This window comes from Mesoplodon densirostris, chromosome 1 (genome assembly GCF_025265405.1).
Source record: "Mesoplodon densirostris isolate mMesDen1 chromosome 1, mMesDen1 primary haplotype, whole genome shotgun sequence".
NCBI lineage: Eukaryota > Metazoa > Chordata > Mammalia > Artiodactyla > Ziphiidae > Mesoplodon > Mesoplodon densirostris.
In genome coordinates this window covers 216,609,789-216,637,148 of record NC_082661.1, presented here as the reverse complement: position 1 = coordinate 216,637,148, position 27,360 = coordinate 216,609,789, and the positions used below count along the sequence as shown (strand labels likewise).

Sequence of the window (27,360 nt, the reverse complement as noted above, 5' to 3'; positions counted from 1 at the left end):
TCCTTACAACAGCCGTATGATTTAGGCATGATTAGTACCACACTTTTACTCTAGCTGAGGCAAAGAGAGGTTAAGAAAGCGGCCCAAGGTCACACAGCAAATGAAGGGCTACCCTCAAGCCAGGCAGTCTGGCTCCAGAGTCTGTGCTCTTAAATACCGTGCTATCGTCTACTCACTATCCCCTGGACATGCCGTGACAGGCCCTGCTTCTGTGAGGCACAGTCGATGAAATGTCCCTTTCTCCATGGCTACTCATGGATTTCCCATTCTGTAAGGCTCATGGAAATCCCATCTTCTTCCCCAGTATTCCCTGATTATCCCAGTCAGAGTGTTTTCTTGTCCCTCTTAACACCTTTAACACCTCCACCTATGTAATAATATATTTGCTATTTATCAATATCCTGTAATATTTTTCCTTCCTAAGTCAATGATAAACTCTGTAAAATGACAGCTTCCTTCTATTAACTGCTTTCTACCCATTACCAGAAAACTGCCTTAAAAATAGAAGGCAGGGTTACCCTGGTGGCGCAGTGGTTGAGAGTCCGCCTGCCGATGCAGGGGACATGGGTTCGTGCCCCGGTCTGGGAAGATCCCACATGCTGCGGAGCGGCTGGGCCCGTGAGCCATGGCTGCTGAGCCTGCGCGTCCGAAGCCTGTGCTCCTCAGCGGGAGAGGCCACAACAGTGAGAGGCCCGCATACCGCAAAAAAAAAAAAAAGAAAAAAAAGAAGGCAAAAAATTAATATTTAATCAAGTAAATGAAAAAGGAAAGGTTCCGAATCACTTTCATTTTGTCTTTTTAAAGAACACAACTGAGATAGCTATTTTTAAAATATGGATTAGGTTCAGGATTTCAAACAGTGGGAAGGTTACCAATTGAAAAATCTGAAAATCAGACCTCAAAGAGAGTCAAACCCTTTCATCTACCATATGCCTTTATTTCATCACATCTATGCATAAGCCCTAAAGTACTGAGTCACTGAGACATTTTTAGCAATAAAAGAGTATAGTAATTCTCCATCAGTCATTGTAAAATGGGACAGAATCCATCTGGCCCATGCCTCAAGGAGAAGGTACATGGGAACTAACTTATTTAACACGAGAAGCCATTCTTAAACATGAAACATGTGACTGTGTCTTAAACACATATAAAGAGGCTCTGAGCTCACTGCTGTTCCTTCCTTGGGAAGAAAAGCCTTGCTTTTTTTTTTTTGCAGTACGTGGGCCTCTCACTGCTGTGGCCTCTCCCGTTGCGGAGCACAGGCTCCGGATGCGCAGGCTCAGCGGCCATGGCTCACGGGCCCAGCCGCTCCACGGCATGTGGGATCTTCCCGGACCGGGGCACGAACCCGTGTCCCCTGCATCGGCAGGTGGACTCTCGACCACTGCACCACCAGGGAAGCCCAAGCCTTGCTTTTTTTTTTTTTTTTTTTTTTTTTGCGGTATGTGGGCCTCTCACTGTTGCGACCTCTCCCGTTGCGGAGCACAGGCTCCGGACACGCAGGCTCAACGGCCATGGCTCACGGGCCAAGCCGCTCCGCGGCATGTGGGATCCTCCCAGACCGGGGCACGAACCCGTGTCCCCTGCATCGGCAGGCGGACTCTCAACCACTGCGCCACCAGGGAAGCCCCCAAGCCTTGCTTTTTGTTACTGCCCCATTTTAACCACTTTGGATAAGACAGAAATTCTCACACCTCCGTTTTGTTGCTGTGTTGCTGGTGCATTGGCCCTCACACAAAGCGACACAAGCCTTGTTAATTTTTACCAAGCCCTGAACATTTCCAAGGAACATTATTTCCCCTATGAATAAGGTGCTGTTTCATTTCTTCAGATTGAATTTCTCACTACTCTAGCACAAGAGTGGGCAACTTTTGAGCTGTCAAGTGCCCACTCCCTGGCCTCTGCTCCCTTGACTTATTGGGGAGAGGGAGGTGTAAGAAGGTGAAATTTTGGAAAAGGGGAAGCACCACAAAATGAGCCCAGCTTCGTTTATAATTCTGTATAAAACTACACTACCACACAGACAAAAACAGTCTTCCACGGGGAGTACAGAGACCAAAATATTTCAAATTTATTGAACCTGCCATAAAAATAAATTTTACGTAGAAAAAAATATACATCTCTTTAGAGACAGCAGTTTAAAGACCTCAATCTACTTATCTGTAATAAAACCAGACTTTTCTTTTAAGTTCTAATAGAGGTATTAAGTGGGAGCATTGAATTAGCCCTATTTCATAATCTAGGAACCTAAGTCACAAAAATTGAAGTGACTTATTCAAACTGAATAATGAGTAAGTCAGTAAAGTGTCACAATGAGAACATGAAGGGGGGGGGGGTTAGTTCTTGACTCAGGTTTTCCTTTTTAACCTTAATCTTGAACATCTTCCATTAAATTAGGCTTCTTTCGTGGCTGATCTCTATCCCAATGGGACCATGTTTAAAAGTTAATTTTTGGGGGCTTCCCTGGTGGAGCAGTGGTTGCGAGTCCACCTGCCGATGCAGGGGACACGGATTCGTGCCCCGGTCCATGAAGATCCCACATGTCACGGAGTGGCTGGGCCCGTGAGCCATGGCCGCTGAGCCTGCGCTCCACAACAGGAGAGGCCACAACAGTGAGAAGCCCGAGTGTTGCAAAAAAAAAAAAAAAAGTTAATTTTTTTCTTTTGTATTAAATATATTTCAGCATCATAAAACTCATAGAGAAATTTAAAGCCAGTAGCTACTCTCCAAACTAACAGTGTTAGTGAGATATCTTTTATTAACTTTAGAATGATTATTTATGAGTCTTAAAGGTTTGGAATGACATACATTCATACTTATTCTAAGCTTTTGTTTTTAGCACTATGATAGTGACACCTAAGACTACAAAGATTATCATTAAATAAGTTAATATAAATTAGTGGGAACCCTAGCAGCACACTAGAATACTTTCTCAGTATGTAATATGTAAAGTTGTCAAATTAATCAAGTAAAATTTAACCAATGCACAATATGTTGAGTTGCTAGTTTTTAAAATATTTGTCATAGTGATATATCTGAGAATTCTAAGGGGCAATACTTTTTTTTTTTTTTTTTTTTTTTTGCTGTATGCGGGTCTCTCACTGTTGTGGCCTCCCCCGTTGCGGAGCACAGGCTCCGGACGCGCAGGCTCAGCGGCCATGGCTCACGGGCCCAGCCGCTCCGCGGCATATGGGATCCTCCCAGACCGGGGCACGAACCCGTATCCCCTGCATCGGCAGGCGGTCTCTCAACCACTTGCGCCACCAGGGAGGCCCAGGGGGCAATACTTTTTAAAAAAGCAAACAGACAGGGCAGAAAGTCTCGCGAGACACGTGAGTTCTCGCGGGAACTACATTCAAAAAGCCCTGGCGCTTAACCGAGAGCTTGCTGAGTGAATGGACCAGTGTCTCTGCGGTGCGGTGGAGTTAATGTCGAGAATCTGAGCGCGGCGAGCTGCAGCAGCAGGAGAAGGGGTGAGGAGAGAGTAGACAGGAAAAAAATCATGGAGGCAGATATAATAGCAGATCTTCGATGCAAGCTCCAAGAAGTTGAAGAAGAGCGACTAAAAGCTGCACAGTATGGTTTACAACTAGTGGAGAGCCAGAACGAATTGCAGAATCAATTGGATAAATGTCGTAATGAAATGATGACCATGACTGAGAATTATGAACAAGAAAAATATACTCTTCAGAGAGAAGTTGAGCTCAAGAGTCGAATGTTAGAAAGTTTGAGCTCTGAATGTGAAGCTATTCAACAACAACAAAAAATGCACCTGGAGAAATTAGAACAGCTGAGCAGAAGCCATGGGCAGGAAGTGAATGAACTAAAAAATAAGTTAGAAAAACTGAAAGCCGAATTAGATGAAGCTAGGCTTAGTGAAAAGCAGCTGAAGCACAAAGTGGATCATCAGAAGGAACTCCTTTCTTGCAAATCAGAGGAAATGCGAATAATGTGTGAACGTGTACACGAAAGCATCTCTTCAGAGACGCTGGCTCTTCAAATTGAGCTCACTGAAATGCAAAGTATGAAGACCACCCTCAAAGAAGAAGTGAACGAACTACAGTGCAGACAAGAACAACTAGAACTTGTTAATACGAATTTAATGCGCCAGGTAGACCGGCTTAAAGAAGAAAAAGAAGAGCGAGAGAAAGAAGCAGTTTCTTACTATAATGCCTTAGAGAAAGCTCGTGTAGCAAATCTTCAGGTGCAGCTAGACCAGGCACTCCAGCAAGCCTTGGACCCTAACAGTAAAGGCAACTCTTCGTTTGCAGAGGTGGGAGATCGAAGGGGAGCCATGGAACGTCAGCTTATCAGCATCAAAGTCAAGTATCAGTCACTAAAGAAGCAAAATGCATTGAATAGAGAACAGATGCAAAGAATGAAGTTACGAATCGCCACATTGCTACAAACGAAAGGGTCTCAAGCTGAATCTGAACAGCAGGAACGGTTACTTGCCATGCTGGACCAGAAGAATGGTGAAATTAAACATCTCTTAGGTGAAATTAGGAATCTGGAGAAATTTAAGAGTTTATATGAAAGTATGGAATCTAAGCCTTCAGCCAACTCTGTTGCTCTGGAAGATGACACCTATTACACAGATTTACTTCAAATAAAGCTTGAAAACTTAAACAAAGAAAATGAAAGCACTAAAGGTGAATTGTCCATCCAGCGAATGAAAGCATTATTTGAGAGCCAGCGCGCTCTGGATATTGAGCGAAAACTTTTTTTGAATGAAAGGTGCCTACAGCTTTCCCAAAGTGAAAATATGAAACTGAGAGCTAAACTAGATGAGTTAAAACTGAAGTATGAACCTGAAGAGAAAATTGAAGTGCCTGTACTCAAAAAGAGGTGTGAGGTACTTCCTGTGGATATAACCACCCCTAACGATGTATGTACCACCAGTGCTGTTGAGGAAGAAGTTTATAGATTACCACCTCAGAAAGAGGAGGTACAGTCCTGTCCTAACAATTTAGAAGATAACTTGCAGTTGGAAAAGACAGTTTCTGTAAGCACATCAGGAGTCATTCTGTCTCCTTACAAAAATCTGTCCGTGGGTATTCAGCCAAGGAAGGAAAAGAAATGTGTGAAACTTATAGGAGTTCCAGCTGAGTCGGAAGCCTTAAGTGAAAGAAGTGGAAACACCCCTAACTCTCCCAGGTTAGCTGCTGAATCAAGGCTTCAAACAGAAGTTAAAGAAGGGAAAGAAACTGCAAGCAAATTGGAAAAGGCAACCTGTAAGAAATCACACCCTATTGTATACGTGTCCTCCAAATCAACTCCAGAGACCCAGTGCCCTCAGCAGTAAAGACTTAATAAGAGTAAGGTACCACTTGCCCAAAAGATTGCTCTGGAGGTTAGTTAAGATTGTCTTCATCTGAAGTATACCATCTTGTAGGTTATTTCCTTCTACTCATTGTGCTAGGAACTGGCATTTTCATGCTCCTTTGACCAAACATTCAAAATGTTGTGATTCTAACCAGGAGAGTTCCCTAAGTGATGAACTATGAATCACAGTGAATAAACCATTAGCTGAAGGAAAGTGTTATTACAAATTTATTGGTTATATTGTATATAGATTTTTAAAGTACCTTCAGAGCCATATATATTTGAAAAGAGAACACATTAACTATTATATTTTCCTATGTACATTTTTATGAATGTAGTTTTTCACTGTGTTGTGAAAATAGAAAACTTGGTTTAAAAATATATATTGTAACTAGATTTTGTCAGTGTGTAAAGCACATGTTCATCTTTGTATTCATATACATGATTTAAATTTTGTCTCAATTACATGAAAAAATAATTTTGAAATTTAAAATAAAACTGCTATAATTAAAAAAAAGCAAACAGACCACTGACTTATTAACCATGAAATTTAATTTACTACAAAGAAATAAGGTCATTTCTTTTGGACTATAGACTATAAATTGGTGATAAAGAATTTTAAAAAATTGAACCACGTAATATTCATTAATTTAGTAGAACACGTACCTCCTGTTATTGGGGTAATTTTTGTGGTATATCACTTGGAAAGATAAAGTGAAAACTCTTTACTCTAGAAAGACCTTAACTGCATTTTTCCCCAAGCAGATGATTCAAGTTTGCATCATTTAGCAAATTAGTTAACACAAGTTTTAAGCAATCTTATCCTGAGGTGTAATTTTCTTTTCTAACCATTTTAAGGCCCTAACTACGTGATTTTCAAGTTTATCCAAGTAAATTCTCAGTAATGGGCCACATAAATATATTACTGGGGATTTGTAGAGTATTATGTTATAAAAGACTATGTAACATATAAGGAATTAGAAATTATCTAATTATTTACTATGTGCTTCAAATATAGCTGAGCTCACTAAAAGGCTCTTGTTTATATACATAAAGTTTCCAGAGAGAAAACAAAGATTAAGACCATTAGAATTACAGGTATTACAATGTGTGAATTCTCTGAAAACAGATGTTTTCCAACTATATTAAGAATAGGTGGGTTAGGGACTGCCCTGGCAGTCCAGTGGTTAAGACTCCGCGCTTCCACTGCAGGGAGCATGGGTTCACTCCCTGGTCAGGGAACTAAGATCCCCGTATGCTGCAAAATAAATAAATAAATAAATAAATAAATAAATAAATAGGTGTTAAGAATAAGGTGGGTTACATGATATTTTTTCAAAAACAGCTGTTGACTCTAAACGAATATTGTTAAAAAAAAAAAGAGTAGTGAAGATTATAATGTGTATGTTGAATATCTGGCCAGGCTGTACCTGAAATAGGCATGAAATTCATCAGTTAACTCTCTGGTTCAAGTCAAATTATTCAACTACCAGTAAAATATTCTTATTACTGGCATATATTAGGTGAAAAAACACTACGTTATGTCAAACCTTACTTGGAAACTTAACATAAGTCAAATGGGGCTGGGGGATGATATCCCCCTAAACAAACAGATGTCGCTAGCATCTTCCAAGGTAGGTGACTCTTACTAGATGTAGTGCTTTTGAATTGCTGAACATATCATTCAGTAGGAGAGCAAGTTGGTGTTGAACGATGAACTGCCCACGACAATATGAGAAATATATAACCTGATGACTTCTTACAACGTCCAGAGTACGTCCCAGTTCGAGCCATCATTATCTCTTGCTTGGATAACTATTGCAGTGACTGCCTAAAGATCCTGCTCTACCTTTCCAACGACATAGAGGCCAGGAAAAACTAAACCAGATCATGCTGCTCCTCTGCTAAAAACCCTCCAACAATTCCCTTCTAACTCAGAACTAAAACCAGAGGTCCTATAGAATCTGACTCCTGTGACCTCTCTGGCCTGATCTGCCACTTTTCCTTTGCTCACGAGCTACAGGGCACACTATCTTTCTTACTATTTCTCTAAATGGCCAGTATGCTTCTAATTCAGGGCCTTTGTAGTTTCTAGTCCCTCTGCCTGGAAATCTTTTCCCCAGCTGCTTGCATGGCTTGATCCCTCACTACCTTCCTGTTCTCTGCTCAGAGGCCATTTTACCAATGTGGCTTTCTCTCATCACCCTACATAAAACAGCAACCCTCTCCCTCCAAACCAGCATTCTCTATACTCCTTAACTGGTTTATCATCCCCATCTAACACATTTTATATTCTTCTTATTGCTTTTGATCTCTCTCTCCACACCTTGAGGCCAGGGACACTGTCTATTTTGTTCATTGCTGTATCTCTAGCACCTAGAACAGTCCCCGACATATTGCTTAACAAATCTTTGTTTAGAGAATGAATGACTCTGGCACCAAAATTATTGTCTTCCCGCTGAAAGGAACCAGACTCCTTAGAGAAACTGCTGATTCTAGGATTGGGACAAACAATGAACATGGAAAGTCCAGAATATCTTGTCAAATTAGAAAGCAAGAATGCTATCAAAGAACTAGAGTTGTATCAAATGGACTTAAAGAAGATGATGAGACAGCCTGAGCATTAATAATAATAATAACTACAAAGGACTGAAATACTTCAAATAAGTTAACATGAACTCACAATGATCCTGGAATTTAAAAAAACCACATTGATCATCTTTAGAGGATGCTACGGAAACAATTCATTATTTTAAAAACCCGTAAAATTTAATAAAGAGGAAAAAATCAAGCTTTACAATGTATCACCTGATAACCAATCATGTTTCTACTATATTCGCTCACTCCCCTGCCGTCTCTGAACTATCCTGAAGCAAATTCAAGATTTATCATTTAATCCATGATATTTCAACATCATTTCTGAGAGTACTCTTTTTAAAAATCTACCCATAATACCATTATCACACCTAAAATAAAACAAAAATCTCCTTATCATCATCAAATAAGCAATTTTCCAATTTACTTCTGATTAACCTCTGTATTAGTTTTCTCTCGCTGCTGTAACAAATTACTAAAACCTCATTGACTTAAAAACAGCACAAGTGTATCATTTTCCAGTTCTCCTACACTGATATTACCGGGCCAAAGTCAAGGCGTTGGCAGGGCTGAGTTTCTTCCTGAAAGCTCTAGGGAAAATCCACTTCCTTGTTTTTTTCCAGCTTCTAGAGCTGCCCAAATTCCATGGTTCATCCACCATCTCAAAGCCAGCAGGTTGAGTCTTTCTCACACTACAGCACTCTAACCCTCTCTTTGCTTCCCTCTTCCACTTTTAAAGGCCCTCGTGATTACAATGGGCCCACCAGGATAATATCCCTATTTTAAGGTCAGGTGATAAACAATCGTAATTCCATCTGCATCCCTAATTCCCCTTTGACATGCAATATAACATATTCACAGGTTCTGGATATTAGAACATGGACATCTTTGCGGGGGCATTATTCGGCTTACCACACATACCCAACACAATATTAATCAGGATCCAAATAAGGAAGGTCCATATACTACATTTGGTGTATGTCTCCTAAATCTTTTAGTCTGTAATCCTTTCCAACTCCCCACTCCTTGCAATATACATGTAGAAGAAACTAAGCCTCTAGTTACATGTTTATGTGTGTATTTGAACTTTTTTTATAGTAAAAAGTTAAAGAAAAATTTTATACATATTAAACTGAATTGTTTCATCTTTACAACAACAATATAAGGTAATATTATTACTATTTGATGGGTCAGGAATACAAAGCTCAGAAAGGATAAGTGATTTGCCCAAAGACATGTACAGCAATAAAATGAAGCAAACATTTTTTGAATAACTACTATATACCAAGTAATGCGCTAGGCTTAACTGCTGCAAATAAGACAGATAGGATTTCTGCCCTCATGGAGTTTAAAGAAGGTTACAGACCAGTAATTGGTCAATTATGTTATAGTGGGGTTAGTGCTAGAATGATGGAAAGATAATCAGTTTAATTACAGATATCCATTCAGTCAAGTGTATACTTGCAGCCTATGGTGTGGCAGGTACTATGTCATACGCAGGTACCCAGTAGAGTAGGTGTACATGTTTTGCCCTTTCCCTCATAGAGCTCAAGCCTTTTTTTTTTTTTTTTTTTGAGTTGGAGGTGCTCGTGGTTCATCTAAGTATAGACAGTCTACTGAATATATGAACTCAGGAAAAAGATCTGAGCTAGAAGAATGATTCAAGAGTTATCAGCATATTGATGACAACTGAGGCTGTGGGAATAAATGAAATTGTTCAGGGAAAGAGTGGCATGAAATAGAAAAGCTCCTAAGGTACAAGACAAATGACAGAAATACTTTGGGAACAGAGAGAGAGGTAGGAGAAAAACCAGGAGAGTGCATCATGGAAGCCAAAGAAGCAGAGTAGAGAACATGGGATCCAAAACCAATTCTATCTGACTCCAAAGCCTATGTCCCTAAGCATTCGTTCACCATATATTTATTATGTGCTTACTGTGTGCCAAGCTCTTTGCCAGGCACTACCTTGACCCAAGAAAATATGAAGGCAGATCTTCTTGACTGTGATCTAAACGTGGAAGTACTAACTTCTAGACCAGTTTAGAAGGAGGGGATAATGATAATGATGATTATCTTCTGCTATTTTAATTTTCTTAATAAGGCTGCTACAGTAAACTTAGGAATACTGTATGAAAGCATTAGTTTTCTTATTTGCCCTGGTATGCCTAACATCTTAGATTATCACTTTTAAGTCCTTCATGTACCTGTAAAAGATAAGTTTATGGGCTTCCCTGGTGGCGCAGTGGTTGAGAGTCCGCCTGCCAATGCAGGGGACACGGGTTCGTGCCCCGGTCCGGGAAGATCCCACATGCCGTGGAGCAGCTGGGCCTGTGAGCCATGGCCACTGGGCCTGCGCGTCCAGAGCCTGTGCTCCGCAATGGGAGAGGCCACAACAGTGAGAGGCCCGCGTACCGCAAAAAAAAAAAAAAAAAAAGATAAGTTTATTACAGAGATCTAACTTTCTTTTCCTCGACCTGGCTGCCCATCCTTTTCAGCCATTATAATTAATGGCTTCAAAGTTCTTAAAATATAACATATGGCTATAAAGCTAATTCTTTATGTTTTGAGAAACATTTCAGAGAATTTATATAAACTGCTTCAGAAAGGGAAATATAATTATAGATCTAACGCTTTTGCTAAAGACAAAGAGGCCTGAAGCATTAAATGTTGAATCCATTTTTGTTATACAAACTATATGGATGTAAATATTTCAACTACTATATATATATATATATTTTTTTTTTTTTTTTTTTTTGCGGAGCACAGGCTCCGGATGCGCAGGCTCAGCGGCCATGGCTCACGGGCCCAGCCGCTCCGCGGCATGTGGGATCTTCCCGGACCAGGGCACGAACCCGTGTCCCCTGTATCGGCAGGCGGACTCTCAACCACTGCGCCACCAGGGAAGCCCCTCAACTACTATATTTGAATTAAGAGAAAGCAACAGAGAAAGTTATAACAGTAAATCTATGGATAACCATAAAATGTTTTAAGAATCCTGTAATATTTCATTCTCATTAAGTCAGAAATAAGGCTGAAATTAAGAATCTTAACATTCTCCCTCAAAAGAAAAAGGACAGATGTTTACAGCCTGGACCGATAAGTCATACGTGAGGTTTTATGGTGTGAAAAACAACTGGCTCTACCACAAGGGATATTCCTGTTATAAACACTGAGGCTAATGGTGTCCTCATATATATAACTGGGCTACATCAAAGTGAACTCTGACACTCTTGGGGAGATACAGCATTATAATTCAACATCTCAGAGAATATGTTCACATAATTCAACATCTCAGAGAATATGTTCACGAAAGTATGGTAGAAATTTTACACATACTAAATTGGGTAGCAGTGATGGCAACACACTTGCATATAATCACGGGCAGCAAGCGCGTTCTTCTCTGTCCTGTCCCCAGCCGCTTCAAATAGATGGTGGCCATGAGAAGCGTAGAATCTGTGCGTTTTGTCTGTCAAGCCCCTTATGTTGAAAGCATAAACAACAGTCTACTCTTCATAATCCAGGCATGAAATCATATCCAGTAGAAATAGAAAAGGTTTAATGTTGAGCCAAGATCTAGGATCAGAGGAAAATACATTCTAGAGAGGTTTGTACAACTTTTGTTAAGTGGAATCAAACATTTTTTAAATTCAGTGATTAAAAGCAAAATTGGACAGATTAAACTATTATCATTTCCCTAAGCAGTGGAGAATGCTGGTATGTACACCATAAAGAATTGGAACAGGTGCGCCCAAGCCTCAAAGTATCGAATATTTCCGCAACTTCAGGAGGTTTGTTTCTTCCATTAGCAACCAGCCTTTCAACTCTTAAGAACGCAGATTAAACTGGATCTCGGGTGTCTTAATTAAAGTGAGTGTGGGGACTTGGATTAGGTTTTCTCTTCTTTTTCAATTTTTTGCTTCACACGTCATTAAAATTCGGGATACACAGACTTGCCTTTATCACCCTACTAACTAACCTTACATAGAAAACTTTCATTTGGTCAGAGTTACAACTAAAAGAAACACAGTCTGTGCCTTGTAAATAAAGACAACAGATCTTAAAAAAATCTGTTTTTGTCAACATTCTATTAAAAACCAACAAATTATTTATCACTTACAGAGTTTTCTAAATCATCTCAATACCACTGTTCCAATTTCTAATTTTATAATGGGAAGACAAGACCATGCTCTAATCATGGGCACTCAATGTGCTTCATGCTGAGAGAGAGGCATGGGGGAGGGAGGGAGGGAGAGAGAGGGAGGGGAGGGGGGAAATAAAGTAAACGAAACAAAATCAGATAAAATAGTTAAAAAACCCCACAAATCTGAGGCGTGATCCATGACCTCAGGCATGCTAAAGAGGATCGCTGGTAAACTCATACTGACTGTGTAAGCTAAGAATTTATTTAAAATATTAAAGTTGTAGAATTTTACTCATATTTGAATGAGAAAACCATAAGGACATATATTAAAATTATTTATACTCACATTATGTCTAGAGTTCTCACATATTTTATTGCCAAAGTAACATGAAATCCAAATGGGCTTGGCTTTTTACCATTTTCCCACCAAGTTTCACCTATTTATTTAAGTGAGAAAGCAACCTAGTCTTAGAAATAAAGGAGAAAGTGACCTCAGACTTGAGGGCTCATATAAATAGGGTTCTTTTAAGGTAGGCAAAACAACTGAAGCAGAAAGGGAAAGAAAATTTAAGAAGACCTCCCCATGTCAAACAATACCAAACATGTCTCTAAATGATGAATACAAGTTACTGGAAAATGTAAATCCTCGGATATGCCTTACGTTTCTATTACTACTATTAATTCTCTAAGGTATCTTTCTCAATTAAAGTCATTAGATCTCTAAAATAAACAAAATTATATTATCATTATCCAAAGTTATGCTTGAATTTCATATCTTTTAAAAGCAGAGAACATTGCTCAGCTGTTTTATGCTGGAGGGAGCAGTATCTCTAGCATAATGACTGACGTTAAGAGACACTTGGGCTCCTCGTTCTTTTAATTTCTAGTTGTGTGAACTTCGAAATTCCATCATTTGGGGACTTAGTCTCCTCATCTGTAAAACAGCAAAAATAATAACTACCTCAAAGTGTGAGAGGGTTAAATAAGGTACTATAAGTGTTTACTTATAGTTCCTTGAATGTGTAAGAAATGCTTCATAAATGTCAATTATTTTATACTCTGACATAAGATCTTAACATGGTTAAAAGAAATAAAGTATCCACTCATTTAAGAGCTACCTAGTGAGCACATTCAATGTTTTAGATCTAGGAACTCTTCTGGTATGAAAGATACACCCAAGAATAAGATACCTGCCCCTGAAGAATTTATCTTCTTATGGGTGATGTTCACAATCAAAGTGAACACAGTGCTTTAGGATTAGTGCCTGTCAAGAGTTCTCATGACCCCCAATAAAGTGTGCATCTACTATGCAGAATTATCAAGCATAGTTTTACTTATTCCTGTGGTTTAAACCTAGTGTTGGTAATTCTTTTTCTGTAAATGGCTAGAGAGTAAATATATTAGGTTTTGTGGGCCATATGGTTTATGTTGCAACTACTCAACTCTGCCACTGGAGCACCAAAGGAGCCACAGACAACATGTAAATGAATGAGCATGTCTGTGCTCTAATAAAACTTTATTTACAAAGACAGGTGGCGGGCCAGATGTGGCCAATGGCCATAGTTTGCCACTGCCTGGTTTAAATCATATGCATTAATAATAAGAAGTAATAATTCTCTCTTTAAAAATTTTATCAAAGTAGAGTTGATTTACAATGTTGTGTTAATTTCTGCTGTATAGCAAAGTGTCTCAGTTATGCATATATATTCTTTTTCATATTATTTTCCATTATGGTTTATTACAAGGTAATGAATATAGTTCCTTGTGCTATACAGTAGGACCTTGCTGTTTATCCATCCTATATTTAATAGTTTGCATCTGCTAATCCCAAACTCCCAGTCCTTTCCTCCCCCCACACCCCCTCCCCCTTGGCAACCACAAGCCTGTTCTCTATGTCTGTGAGACTATTTCTGTTCCATAGGTATGTTCATTTGTGCCATATTTTAGATTCCACATATAAGTGATATCATATGGCATTTGTCTTTCTCTTTTCTGACTTAAGGGAGTAATAATTCTTTATGAAAAGCATATGTGAATAAATCCAGGTATCTTCCCTTACAAAAGATTTAATATTTTAATCTCAGGATGAGATGAAAATGGGGAGAAAGAAGAGCTTTCAACACAGAGCACTTGCACCAGAGCTGGGAAGGTTCCAACATGGGAAAAAATTCCAGTAAGAGGACATTTAAAAGAAAAAAAAAAAAAAAAGAGGGCAGTTCATGGCTGCTACTTTTATTTTGTCCTATATCAGAGCCATAATTCTAAACAAAAATATATTTGTTACATAAAGAGATAGAGCATATTTATATGCTTCACACCATGGTTTTGACAATGGACAGCTCCAGTCAGGCCTTTACGGCAAGTGGACTGTTTAGTTTAATGATGTCAAAATGCAGGGGAGCAGATGGCAATAAAACATTATTAGAAGAGATGAAACATACGCAACTGGTAGCAGTTTACTTATTCATATCAAAATTTAAAAATGGAACCAATAAATCTATCCATCTTAGCTAAGCAAATCTAGTTATCTTGATTTATTACTGCAGCCTAAAGCCTACAATGAAATTTGGGATGGTTGTAGAAACAGTAATTTCCTTTCTCACCCCTATCTTCTTTAGACTTCAAATAAAATATAGAATTTATATCCACTTATAACTGAGATGCACATCACTCAGTCTTTGATCTAATCAGATCTCACAAATACATTCGAGTCTTCCTTGAAAAAAACAAAGAATACATCAGATCTCCCCAAAGCTCTGTCCATAGTGAATAAAGACGCTTTTTCTTATTGCTAAAACGTAGCATACACCAGAGGCAGGGTATGATAAAGGTCATATTAACTAGAATCTTAGCTAAATTTTTAAAATGTAGTTGAGATGCAATGAAAATGTTACTTGAAACAGATCTTAGTAATTGCTAGTTACCTAGTTTATCCGCACTATGCAATCCTTTCTAGACTATCCCAAAGAGAGTTAGTTCTCCCTAAATATATTCACTGATTTTATCCTGTAATACAGAAAATTGCACTATTTAGTCAAAATACCTGGGTTCAAATCACTATAGGCCTCTGAACAATTCTTTTGACATTTCTCAGACTCTGCCACCTCATTGGGAAAATGATGTCCATTTAAAATTTTAATGACACTCTCTTACTGTACACTCTGAATAAAAAGATACTTTTAAAAGCTGAAAGTATTACAAAAACATAATTTTATTTTACTAGTAATCAATGATACCCACCATTTTACTGTTAAAAGAGGATATCTGTTCCCTTCGAGTCTACCAACTACAGCCTTGAGTTCCAAATGGCCAAATGATGAGTACTCCACAAAGACAGGATGCAACAGAAAGTAAAACTAACTAAATATTCATTTTGAAAGCAAGTTTGTGCCTTTTTCGCTTTTTCATTTGACCAAAATAAATTTACTGTGTTACTAAAAGATCTTCCAATGATCCCAACTTTTCTATTTATAGCTTACTTGCATTGTGCTTCAAAACACAATTCATATTTTAAAAAAGAATCACCAATTTTTACAAGTCTCACTGTCAATTATGAGTTGTTGTCTTCACTACGCATATTAAAATTGCTCCATAAAGAAAAAAGCAATTTACTAATAAAAAGCCTATATACATATTACAGGTATCCCCGGCACTGTTCTAAAATGCTATAAGAACTGCTAATGAAAACAGAAAAAGGAAAAATTTCAGCACAGCTAGATAACACTAACTACTGTGAAAGAAAACATAACAAAGCTTTTTATTTGCAATGGCCCTATGAAATAAGGTCACACTGCTTTCTATAGAAAATGGTGATTAAAGTATTAGCCAAGACTATATAGTTCCATGATTTTCTGAGTAAGAAATTACAAGTTATTTATTAAAAACTTATCATAGGGGCTTCCCTGGTGGCACAGTGGTTGAGAGTCCGCCTGCCGAGGCAGGGGACACGGGTTCGTGCCCCAGTCCGGGAGGATCCCACATGCCGCGGAGCGGCTGGGCCCGTGAGCCATGGCCACTGAGCCTGTGCGTCTGGAGCCTGTGCTCCGCAACGGGAGAGGCCGCAACGGTGAGAGGCCCGCGTACCGCAAAAAAAAAAACAAAAAAACCCCAAAAAAACCCAACTTATCATAATGTTAACACATTGAAGTATTATTACAAATGCTCTCAAAATCAACATATTTTGAAAGTGGGAAAGAAGGAAAAAGCCTGTAATTAATGGAAAAAAACCCTGAAAGCCTATTTACGGACTTAAAGCTTTCAGAACTACATACAAATAACAACATGAGTATTTAATTTTTTTTTTTTTTTTTTTTTTTTTTGCAGTACGCAGGCCTCTGTTGTGGCCTCTCTCGTTGTGGAACACAGGTTCCGGACGCGCAGGCTCAGCGGCCGTGGCTCACGGGCCTAGCCACTCCGCGGCATGTGGGATCTTCCCGGGCCGGGGCACGAACCCATGTCTCCTGTGTCGGCAGGCAGACTCTCAACCACTGCGCCACCAGGGAAGCCCCATCATAATCTTTTAAACACATTAACACTATCATGATCTCTTAATCATGCAAATCTGACTGTGTCACTTTCCAACTTAGGAATCTTGTAATGGCTTCCTTTCAGCATCAATCCACACTCTTTTACTTTCAAAGCCCCTTCTGACCAGCCCCACTAACCCATCCAGCTTTCTTTCCAGCCACTATACCATCCTGGATATACTGAACTATTTGCCCTTCCACCAAGAAGGCAAGTTCTCTGACAGCTTTTGCGTATGTTGTTCTCTCTCCGTCTTGGCCTCTTCCTAAAAATATTCAAGGAACACTGACTTCATACAATTTTACTTTAGGCACAAACATGAACACTGTGTTCTTGCATAAAATACGACTCCACTATAAACAAATACTTACTACACCTCAAGACTGTATCACTGGAACATTATTGGCCTCTTTCTCCCCTTTCCATTGATCCAGACCTCCACGCCTTCTGGACCTTGTTTTCGGATTTAACTCTTTGTATTTACTTTGAGGTTTTTTTTTTTTTTGATTGGTTTCTGTTACTGGCGTTTTGCATCCAAGTTAATTTGTCCATAGTGACAAGGTGGGTGAATATCCCTAATATTTCCTCTGCATTCCACTGCTTGGTTCCTTATATGCCATTAAGTTTCCAAATTTTTTGAGAAAAAAAATTCTTGTGATACAGCTTCGGATCTATTACTAATTTTTTTTAATTACTGGAAAATACAAATAAGAGTACTAGTTACAGTATTGCTAATGTTCCCAACTTTTAAGGTTTCTGGGTGTTTAATGCTTCAAGGACAGTGGAGTCCCCTTCTCCTTTACCAATGTGTATAGTTCTTAATGGCAGCCATTGGCAGATAGCACGTCCACCTTTGTTCAAGGACTGGTGCGGGACTTTCAAGTCTGATAGGAGGAAAGAACAAAGCCTGGAGAATTCCTCAAATCATGTGAAGACGTCCAAAATAAGACAGACTAACCTATCCACCCACTCACTCACTCACTCAGTCACTCATTGACATTTACTGAGGGCCTATAAAGTGCCAGCTATTGGGTAAGTGCCATAAAACAAAGATTAGTAAGACTTGGTCCCTGTCCTTAAGGGGATCTAAAAACAGTGGTAAAATACACATATGTAAACGACCAGAATGAACATGATGAATGTTATAACAAAGCAATCATCAAAATTTTGTAGGAACACAGAGGAAGAATAGGCAACTATTTAGAAGGCTCAAGAAAGGTTCACAAAGGATATGACACCTGGTCTTAAAGAGTGAAGAGAAAATTTCAGGGGTGGAAGGTGGGAAAACATTTCAAATAAAAGGAGCCTCTTGTACAAAGCTCAGACGTGTGTGCCTGAGGAATGGTATGAACTCATGAGCTTGAGTGTGGCTGGGCTGGAGGGACCATGAGGAACGACATTACAACATGTAGCTGGAGGAGAGGCTGGCACGAGGATGTGAGAGGCCGGTAAGCCCTGTTAAGAAGCCAAACATTTAATATGTGGGCGGCAGAGCGCCCAAAACATTTTCAAGCAGGGAAGTCACATGAGGAGAACTGTTTTATTGGATGGTAACAGTGCAAGTTATTAATACTATCATTAAAAGGAATAAAGGGCTATAAACTTAACCTCTCTTGAGTTCCCTCTATGGACCAAGCACTTCAATATATTTATATAATTTGAGCTTCCCAACAATGCTCTAGTGGACTTCCTGGACACTTATTTTAATAGATCAAGAAATCGAAGGCTCAGAATCCTCCATCTGGGGAACATTCCTGGATTTCTGAAATTCCTACCCCAGAGGGCAGGGGTACCTATACTTTAGGCCCCTCCCAGTCAACAAACTGTGATGAACAATAGGCCTGGAGGAGCTTCAAGATGGCGGAAGAGTAAGACGCGGGGCTCACCTTCCTCCCCACAGATACACCAGAAATACATCTACACGTGGAACAACTCCTACAGAACACCTACTGAACACTGGCAGAAGACCTCAGACCTCCCAAAAGGCAAGAAACTCCCCACGTACCTGGGTAGGGCAAAAGAAAAAAGAATAAACAGAGACAAAAAAATAGGGACGGGACCTGCGCCAGTGGGAGGGAGCCATGAAGGAGGAAAGGTTTCCACTCACTAGAAGCCCCTTCGCGGGCGGAGACTGCGGGTGGCGGATGGGGGAGCTTCTGAGCCGCGGAGGAGAGCACAGCAACAGGGGTGCGGAGGGCAAAGCGGAGAGATTCCCGCACAGAGGATCGGTGCCGACCGGCACTCACCAGCCCGAGAGGCTTGTCTGCTCGCCCGCCGGGGCGGGCGGGGGCTGGGAGCTGAGGCTTGGGCTTCGGTCAGAGCACAGGGAGAGGACTGGGGTTGGCAGCGTGAACAGAGCCTGCAGGGGGTTAGTGCACCACGGCTAGCCGGGAGGGAGTCCAGGGGAAAAGTCTGGACCTGCCGAAGAGGCAAGAGACTTTTTCTTGCCTCTTTGTTTCGGGGTGCGCGAGGAGAGGGATTCAGAGCGCTGCTTAAAGGAGCTCCAGAGACGGGCGTGAGCCGCAGCTAAAAGCGCGGACCCCAGAGACGGGCGTGGGACGCTGGGGCTGCTTCTGCCGCCACCAAGAGGCCTGTGTGCGAGCAAAGGTCACTGTCCACACCTCCCCTCCCGGGAGACTGTGCAGCCCGCCACTGCCAGGGTCTAATGATCCAGGGACAACTTCCAGGGGAGAACGCACAGCGCGCCTCAGGCTGGTGCAACATCACTCTGGCCTCTGCTGCCGGAGGCTTGCCCCGCCTCCGTGCCCCTCCCTCCCCCCGCCCCCCGGCCTGAGTGAGCCAGAGCCCGCGAATCAGCTGCTCCTTTAACCCCGTCCTGTCTGAGCAAAGAACAGACACCCTCAGCCGACCTACATGCAGCGGGTCCAAATCCAAAGCTGAACCCCGGGAGCTGTGCGAACAAAGAAGAGAAAGGGAAATCTCTCCCAGCAGCCTCAGAAGCAGCGGATTAAATCTCCACAATCAACGTGATGTACCCTGCACCTGTGGAATACCTGAATAGACAAGGAATCATCCCAAATTGAGGAGGTGGACGTTGAGAGCAATGATATGTATATATATTTTCCCCTTTTTCTCTTTCTGTGAGTGTGTATGTGTATGCTTCTGTGTGTGATTTTATCTGTATAGCTTTGCTTTTACCATTTGTCCTATAGTTGTTTTTTTGTTTGTTTGTTTCTTTTTTTTTTTTAGCATAGTTTTTAGCATTTGTTATCATTGGTGGATCTGATTTTTGGTTTGGTTGCTCTGTTCTTTCTTTCTTTCTTTTTTAATTACTTCAAAAAATTTTTTTTACTTTTTTTTTTGCTGTACGTGGGCCTCTCACTGTTGTGGCCTCTCCCGTTGTGGAGCACAGGCTCCGGACGCGCAGGCCCAGCGGCCATGGCTCACGGGCCCAGCCGCTCCGCGGCATGTGGGATCTTCCCGGACCGGGGCACGAACCCGTGTCCCCTGCATCGGCAGGCGGACCCTCAATCACTGTGCCACCAGGGAAGCCCTTTTTCACTTTTAATAATTATTTTTTATTTTAATAACTTTATTTTATTTACTTTTGTTTTCTTTCCTTTTCTTTCTCCCTTTTATTCTGAGCCGTGTGGATGACAGGGTCTTGGTGCTCTGGCTGGGCGTCAGGGCTGTGCCTCTGAGATGGGAGAGCCAAGTTCAGGACATTGGTCCACCAGAGACCTCCTAGCTCCACGTAATATCAAATGGCAAAAATCACCCAGAGATCTCCACCTCAATGCCAAGACCCAGCTCCACTCAACGACCAGCAAGTTACAGTGCTGGATACCCTATGCCAAACAACTAGCAAGACAGGAACAAAACCCCACCCTTTAGCAGAGAGGATGCTTAAAATCATAAGGTCACAGACACTCCAAAACACACCACCAGACGTGTACCTGCCCCCCAGAAAGACAAGATCCATCACATCCACCAGAACACAGGCACCATTCCTCTCCACCAGGAAGCCTACACAACCCTCTGAACCAACCTTAGCCACCGGGGGCACACACCAAAAACAACGGGAACTACGAACCTGCAGCCTGCGAAAAGGAGACCCCAAACATGGTAAGTTAAGCAAAATGAGAAGACAGAGAAACACACAACAGATGAAGGAGCAAGGTAAAAACCCAGCAGATGAAACAAATGAAGAGGAAATAGGCAGTCTACCTGAAAAAGAATTCAGAGTAATGATAGTAGAGATGATCCAAAATCTTGAAAATAGAATGGAGAAAATACGAGAAACATTTAACAAGGACCTAGAGGAACTAAAGAGCAAACAAACAATGACAAACAACACAATAAATGAAAATTTAAAACTCCAGAAGGAATCAATAGCAGAATAACTGAGGCAGAAGAACGGATAAGTGACCTAGAAGATAAAATAGTGGAAATAACGACTGAGGAGCAGAATAAAGAAAAAAGAATGAAAAGAATTGAGGACAGTCTCAGAGACCTCTGGGACAACATTAAACACACCAACATTCGAATTATAGGGGTCCCAGAAGAAGAAGAGAAAAAGAAAGGGACTGAGAAAATATTTGAAGAGATTATAGTTGAAAACTTCCCTAAATGGAAAAGGAAATAGGTAGTCAAGTCAAGGAAGCACAGAGAGTCCCATACAGGATAAATCCAAGGAGAAATACGCCAAGACACATATTAATCAAACTATCAAAAATTAAATACAAAGAAAAAATATTAAAAGCAGAAAGGGAAAAACAACAAATAACATACAAGGGAATCCCCATAAGGTTAACAACTGATCTTTCAGCAGAAATTCTTCAAGCCAGAAGGGAGTGGCAGGACATATTTAAAGTGATGAAAGGGAAAAACCTACAACCAAGATTACTCTACCCAGCAAGGATTTCATTCAGATTTGAGGGAGAAATTAAAACCTTTACAGACAAGCAAAAGCTAGGAGAATTCAGCACCACCAAACCAGCTTTACACCAAATGCTAAAGGAACTTCTCTAGGTAAGAAACACAAGAGAAGGAAAAGATCTGCAATAACAAACCCAAAACAATTAAGAAAATGGTAATAGGAACATACATATCCATAATTACCTTAAATGTAAATGGATTAAATGCTTCAATCAAAAGACACAGACTGGCTGAATGGATACAAAAACAAAACCCATATATATGCTGTCTACAAGAGACCCACTTCAGACCTAGGGACACATACAGACTGAAAGTGAGGGGATGGAAAAAGATATTCCATGCAAATGGAAATCAAAAGAAAGCTGGAGTGGCAATTCTCATATCAGACAAAATAGACTTTAAAACAAAGACTATTACAAGAGACAAAGAAGGATACCACATAATGATCAAGGGATCAATCCAAGAAGAAGATATAACAATTGTATTTATTTATACACCCAACATATGAGCGCCTAAATACACAAGGCAAACGCTAACAGCCATAAAAGCGGAAATCAACAGTAACACAATCATAGTAGGGGACTTTAACACCTCACTTTCACCAGTGGACAATCATCCAAAGTGAAAATAAATGGAAACACAAGCTTTAAATGATACATTAAACAAGATGGACTTAATTGATATTTATAGGACATTCCATCCAAAAACAACAGAATACACTTTCTTCTCAAGTGCTCATGGAACATTCTCCAGGATAGATCATATCTTGGGTCACAAATCAAGCCTTGGTAAATTGAAGAAAATTGTAATCGTATCAAGTATCTTTTCCGACCACAACGTTATGAGACTAGATATCAATTACAGGAGAAAAAATCTGTAAAAAATACAAACATATGGAGGCTAAACAATACACTACTTAATAACCAAGAGATCACTGAGGAAATCAAAAAATACCTAGAAACAAATGACAATGAAAACACAATGACCCAAAACCTATGGGATGCAGCAAAAGCAGTTCTAAGACGGAAGTTTATAGCAATACAACCATACCTTAAGAAACAAGAAACACCTCAAATAAACAACCTAACCTTACACCTAAAGCAATTAGAGACAGAAGAACAAAATAACCCCAAAGTTAGCAGAAGGAAAGAAATCATAAAGATCAGATCAGAAATAAATGAAGAAGAAATGAAGGAAACAATAGCAAAAATCTATAAAACTAAAAGCTGGTTCTTTGAGAAGATAAACCAGAAGATAAACCAAAATTGATAAACCATTAGCCAGACTCATCAAGAAAAAAAAGGGAGAAGACTCAATAGAATTAGAAATGAAAAAGGAGAAGTAACAACTGACACTGCAGAAATACAAAGGATCATGAGAGATTACTACAAGCAACTATATGCCAATAAAATGCACAACCTGGAAGAAATGGACAATTTTTAGAAAATCACAACCTCCGAGACGGATCCAGGAAGAAATACAAAATATAAACAGACTAATCACAAGCACTGAAATTGAAACTGTGATTAAAAATAATCCAAAAAACAAAAGCCCAGGACCAGATGGCTTCACAGGCGAATTCTATCAAACATTTAGAGAAGAGCTAACACCTATCCTTCTCAAACTCTTCCAAAATATAGCAGAGGAAGGAACACTCCCAAACTCATTCTACATGGCCACCATCACCCTGATACCAAAACCAGACAAAGATGTCACAAAGAGAACTACAGGCCAATATCGCTGATGAACACAGATGCAAAATCCTCAACAAAATACTAGCAAACAGAATCCAACAGCACATTAAAGTATCATACACCATGATCAACTGGGGTTTATCCCAGGAATGCAAGGATTCTTCAATATACACAAATCAATCAATGTGATACACCATATTAACAAACTGAAGGAGAAAAGCCATATGATCAACTCAATAGATGCAGAAAGAGCTCCTGACAAAATTCAACACCCATTTATGATAAAAACCCTCCAGAAAGTAGGCACAGAGGGAACTTACCTCAACATAATAAAGGCCATATATGACAAACCCACAGCCAACATCGTCCTCAATGGTGAAAAACTGAAACCATTTCCACTAAGATCAGGAACAAGACAAGGTTTCCCACTCTCATCACTATTATTCAACATTGTTTTGGAAGTTTTAGCCACAGCAATCAGAGAAGAAAAAGAAATAAAAGGAATCCAAATCAGAAAAGAAGAAGTGAAGCTGTCACTGTTTCCAGGTGACATGATATTATACATACAGAATCCTAAAGATGCTACTAGAAAACTACTAGAACTAATCAATATGTTTGGTAAAGTAGCAGGATATAAAATTAACGCACAGAAATCTCTTGCATTCCTATACACTAATGATGAAAAATCTGAAAGTGAAATTAGGGAAACACTTCCATTTACCATTGCAACAAAAAGAAGGAAATACCTAGGAATAAACCTCCCTAAGGAGACAAAAGACCTGTATGCAGAAAATTATAAGAGACTGATGAAAGAAATTAAAGACGATACAAACAGAGCTTCCCTGGTGGCACAGTGATTCAGAGTCTGCCTGCCGATGCAGGGGACATGGGTTCATGCCCCGGTCCAGGAAGATCCCACATGCCGCGAAGCGGCTAGGCCCGTGAGCCATGGCCGCTGAGCCTGTGCATCCGGAGCTTGTGCTCCACAACGGGAGAGGCCACAATGGTGAGAGGCCCATGTACCACACACACACACACACACACAATATAAAGATGATACAAACAGATGGAGAGATATACCATGTTCTTAGATTGGAAGACTCAACATTGTGAAAATGACTATACTACCCAAAGCAATCTACAGATTCAGTGCAATCCCTATCAAACTACCACTGGCATTTTTCACAGAACTAGAACAAAAAATTTCACAATTTTTATGGAAACACAAAAGACCCCAAATAGCCAAAGCAAACTTGAGAAAGAAAAATAGAGCTCGAGGAATCAGGCTCCCTGACTTCAGACTATACTACAAAGCTACAGTAATCATGACAGTATGATACTGGCACAAAAACAGAAATACAGATCAATGGAACAGGATAGAAAGCCCAGAGATAAACCCATGCACATATGGTCACCCTATCTTTGATAAAGGAGGCAAGAATATACAATGGAGAAAAGATAGTCTCTTCAATAAGTGGTGCTGGGAAAACTGGACAGCTACATGTAAAATAATGACATTAGAACACTCCGTAACACCATACACAAAAATAAACTCAAAATGGATTAAAGACCTCAATGTAAGGCCAGACACTATCAAACTCTTAGAGGAAAACATAGGCAGAACACTCTATGACATAAATCACAGCAAGATCCTTCTTGACCCACTTCCTATAGAAATGGAAATAAAAAGAAAAATAAACAAATGGGACCTAATGAAACTTAAAAGCTTTTGCACAGCAAAGGAAACCATAAACAAGACGAAAAGACAACTCTCAGAAAGGGAGAAAATATTTGCAAATGAAGCAACTGACAAAGGATTAATCTCCAAAACATACAAGCAACTCATGCAGCTCAATATCAAAAAAACAAACAACCCAATCAAAAAATGGGCAGAAGACCTAAACAGACATTTCTCCAAAGAAGATATACAGATTGCCAACAAACACATGAAAGAATGCTCAACATCATTAATCATTAGAGAAATGCAAATCAAAACCACAATGCGGTATCACCTCACATCAGTCAGAATGGCCATCATCAAAAAATGTAGAAACAATAAATCTTGGAGAGGGTGTGGAGAAAAGGGAACCCTCATACACTGTTGGTGGGAATGTAAATTGATACAGCCACTATGGAGAACAGTATGGAAGTTCCTTTAAAAACTACAAATAGAACTACCATACAACCCAGCAATCCCACTACTGGGCATATACCCTGAGAAAGCCATAATTCAAAAAGAGTCTTGTATCACAATGTTCACTGCAGCTCTATTTACAATAGCCAGGACATGGAAGCAACCTAAGTGTCCATCAACAGATGAATGGATAAAGTAGACGTGGCACATATGTACAAGGGAATATTACTCAGCCATAAAAAGAAATGAAACTGAGTTATTTGTAGTGAAGTCAATGGACCTAGAGTCTGTCATACAGAGTGAAGTAAGTCAGAAAGAGAAAGACAAATACCGTATGCTAACACATATATATGGAATCTAAGAAAAAAAAAAGGTTATGAAGAACCTAGGGGCAGGACAGGAATAAAGACGCAGACGTACAGAATGGACTTGAGGACATGGGGAGGGGGTAGGGTAAGCTGGGACGAAGTGAGAGAGTGGCATGGACATATATACACTACCAAATGTAAAATAGATAGCTAGTGGGAAGCAGCTGCATAGCACAGGGAGATCAGCTTGGTGCTTTGTGACCACCTAGAGGGAAGGGATAGGGAGGGTGGGAGGGAGGGAGACGCAAGAGGGAAGAGATGTGGGGATATATGTATATGCATAGCTGATTCACTTTGTTATAAAGCAGAAACTAACACACCATTGTAAAGCAATTATACTCCAATAAAGATGTTAAAGAAAATAAAAAGTAAAAATAAATAAAAATAAATAAAAGGTTAAAAAAAATAAAAATGAAAAAAAAAAAACCCAGTAGGCCTGATCTAGCAAAGCACTGCTTATATTCTAATGAATTGGTCATTCTCATTTAGTTTATATAATTAAACTAAAGTTAGAAAACTGATGTGCATCAAACATATAGTCCTTCATAACTTTAAGACTGGATTTGTGAAAAAACATCTGACTATATTTGGTAAGATAGTAATATTTTATATATATACTTGTATCAAATGAATTAAATTTACCTAAGCTGGTATCTATAACCTAAACAGAATCTAGAAAAAATATTACATAGCAAATTAGGGCACCTTCATAAACACAGGAACATATTTTTAAACTTATATGATTAAATTTATGAACTTTTAAAGAATATCTATCTAACTACTTATTGTATATAATATGAAGGTTTTGAGCATTAAAAAACCTATTAGACATACATATATAGTGAATTAAAATATTAGTATAAAAAAGTAAAAATTCTCAATTCTGAAAAATATCAAGAAGAATCTCACCTTTTATGTATTTTTCTAGATCAAGTAAACAAGTAAACATTTGTAAAGGGACTACTGCATCTGAATTATGGAAGTATTACCAAAACACAGGGCAAGTAGGCAGAAGTATTGCTAGCTGACTTAAAAACTCAAGCATAGATTCTCACTTCTTTTGTATCTTGATACTTTCATGTAGACTATGAACTTTTTAACACTTTGCACCTTAAAATATTTCTCTCTTTGTCAGTCACCGGCAAGCTTGTGCATGTGTGGTGGTGTACATTAAAACCATATGCCCAAGAAAAAGAAGAGGATCCAGTCTAAACCATAACACTGTTACATACACACCTAGTTCATATTTACCAACTGGTATTACGTTACTGTCTTCTTGAAAGACTTCTGGATACACAGGTTATACTACACCACAAGTGAAATGATCTAAGATTTAAAGTCAGAATTTCAATGGAGGTAATAGAAACCCCGACAGGTTCAGAATACACTTGTAGGTCTTAAAATTTCAATTAGCCCCTTCAATGCAGTCTTTTTTTTTTTCGGTTATCATTTCAAAACTAAATTAGTCATCCCAAATAGACAAAAGTATGACGAAAAATATCCAAAATATATGTTAGTACGTGTGTATAGATATATACTTACATACATATATATAGTCTAAAGCCACATTTTCATAACATGATACCTACCTTTAATATGTTAAGATACTTCATATAGTAGAATATTCTGATATTTTCTATTCAATTTCATTTTGTAATGAAAATGCTGGCTATGATCCAT

At 39.5% G+C, this 27,360-nt stretch overlaps 2 protein-coding genes across 3 annotated transcripts in view; one reads left to right on the top strand and one right to left on the bottom strand.

Moving 5' to 3' along the window:
* Positions 1 to 27,360, bottom strand: part of PDLIM5 (PDZ and LIM domain 5) — a 229,439-nt gene that overhangs the window by 22,604 nt on the left and 179,475 nt on the right. The window lies entirely within an intron of this gene.
* Positions 3,477 to 5,363, top strand: LOC132500238 (protein Spindly-like). The gene has a single exon (XM_060115197.1). The coding sequence runs from the start codon at positions 3,503 to 3,505 to the stop codon at positions 5,303 to 5,305; it is 1,803 nt and encodes a 600-aa protein (XP_059971180.1). The 5' UTR covers positions 3,477 to 3,502; the 3' UTR covers positions 5,306 to 5,363.

Bases quoted from the DNA above. Each gene is read 5' to 3' on its own strand.
- LOC132500238 (XM_060115197.1), top strand. From the start codon at position 3,503: ATGGAGGCAGATATAATAGCAGATCTTCGATGCAAGCTCCAAGAAGTT.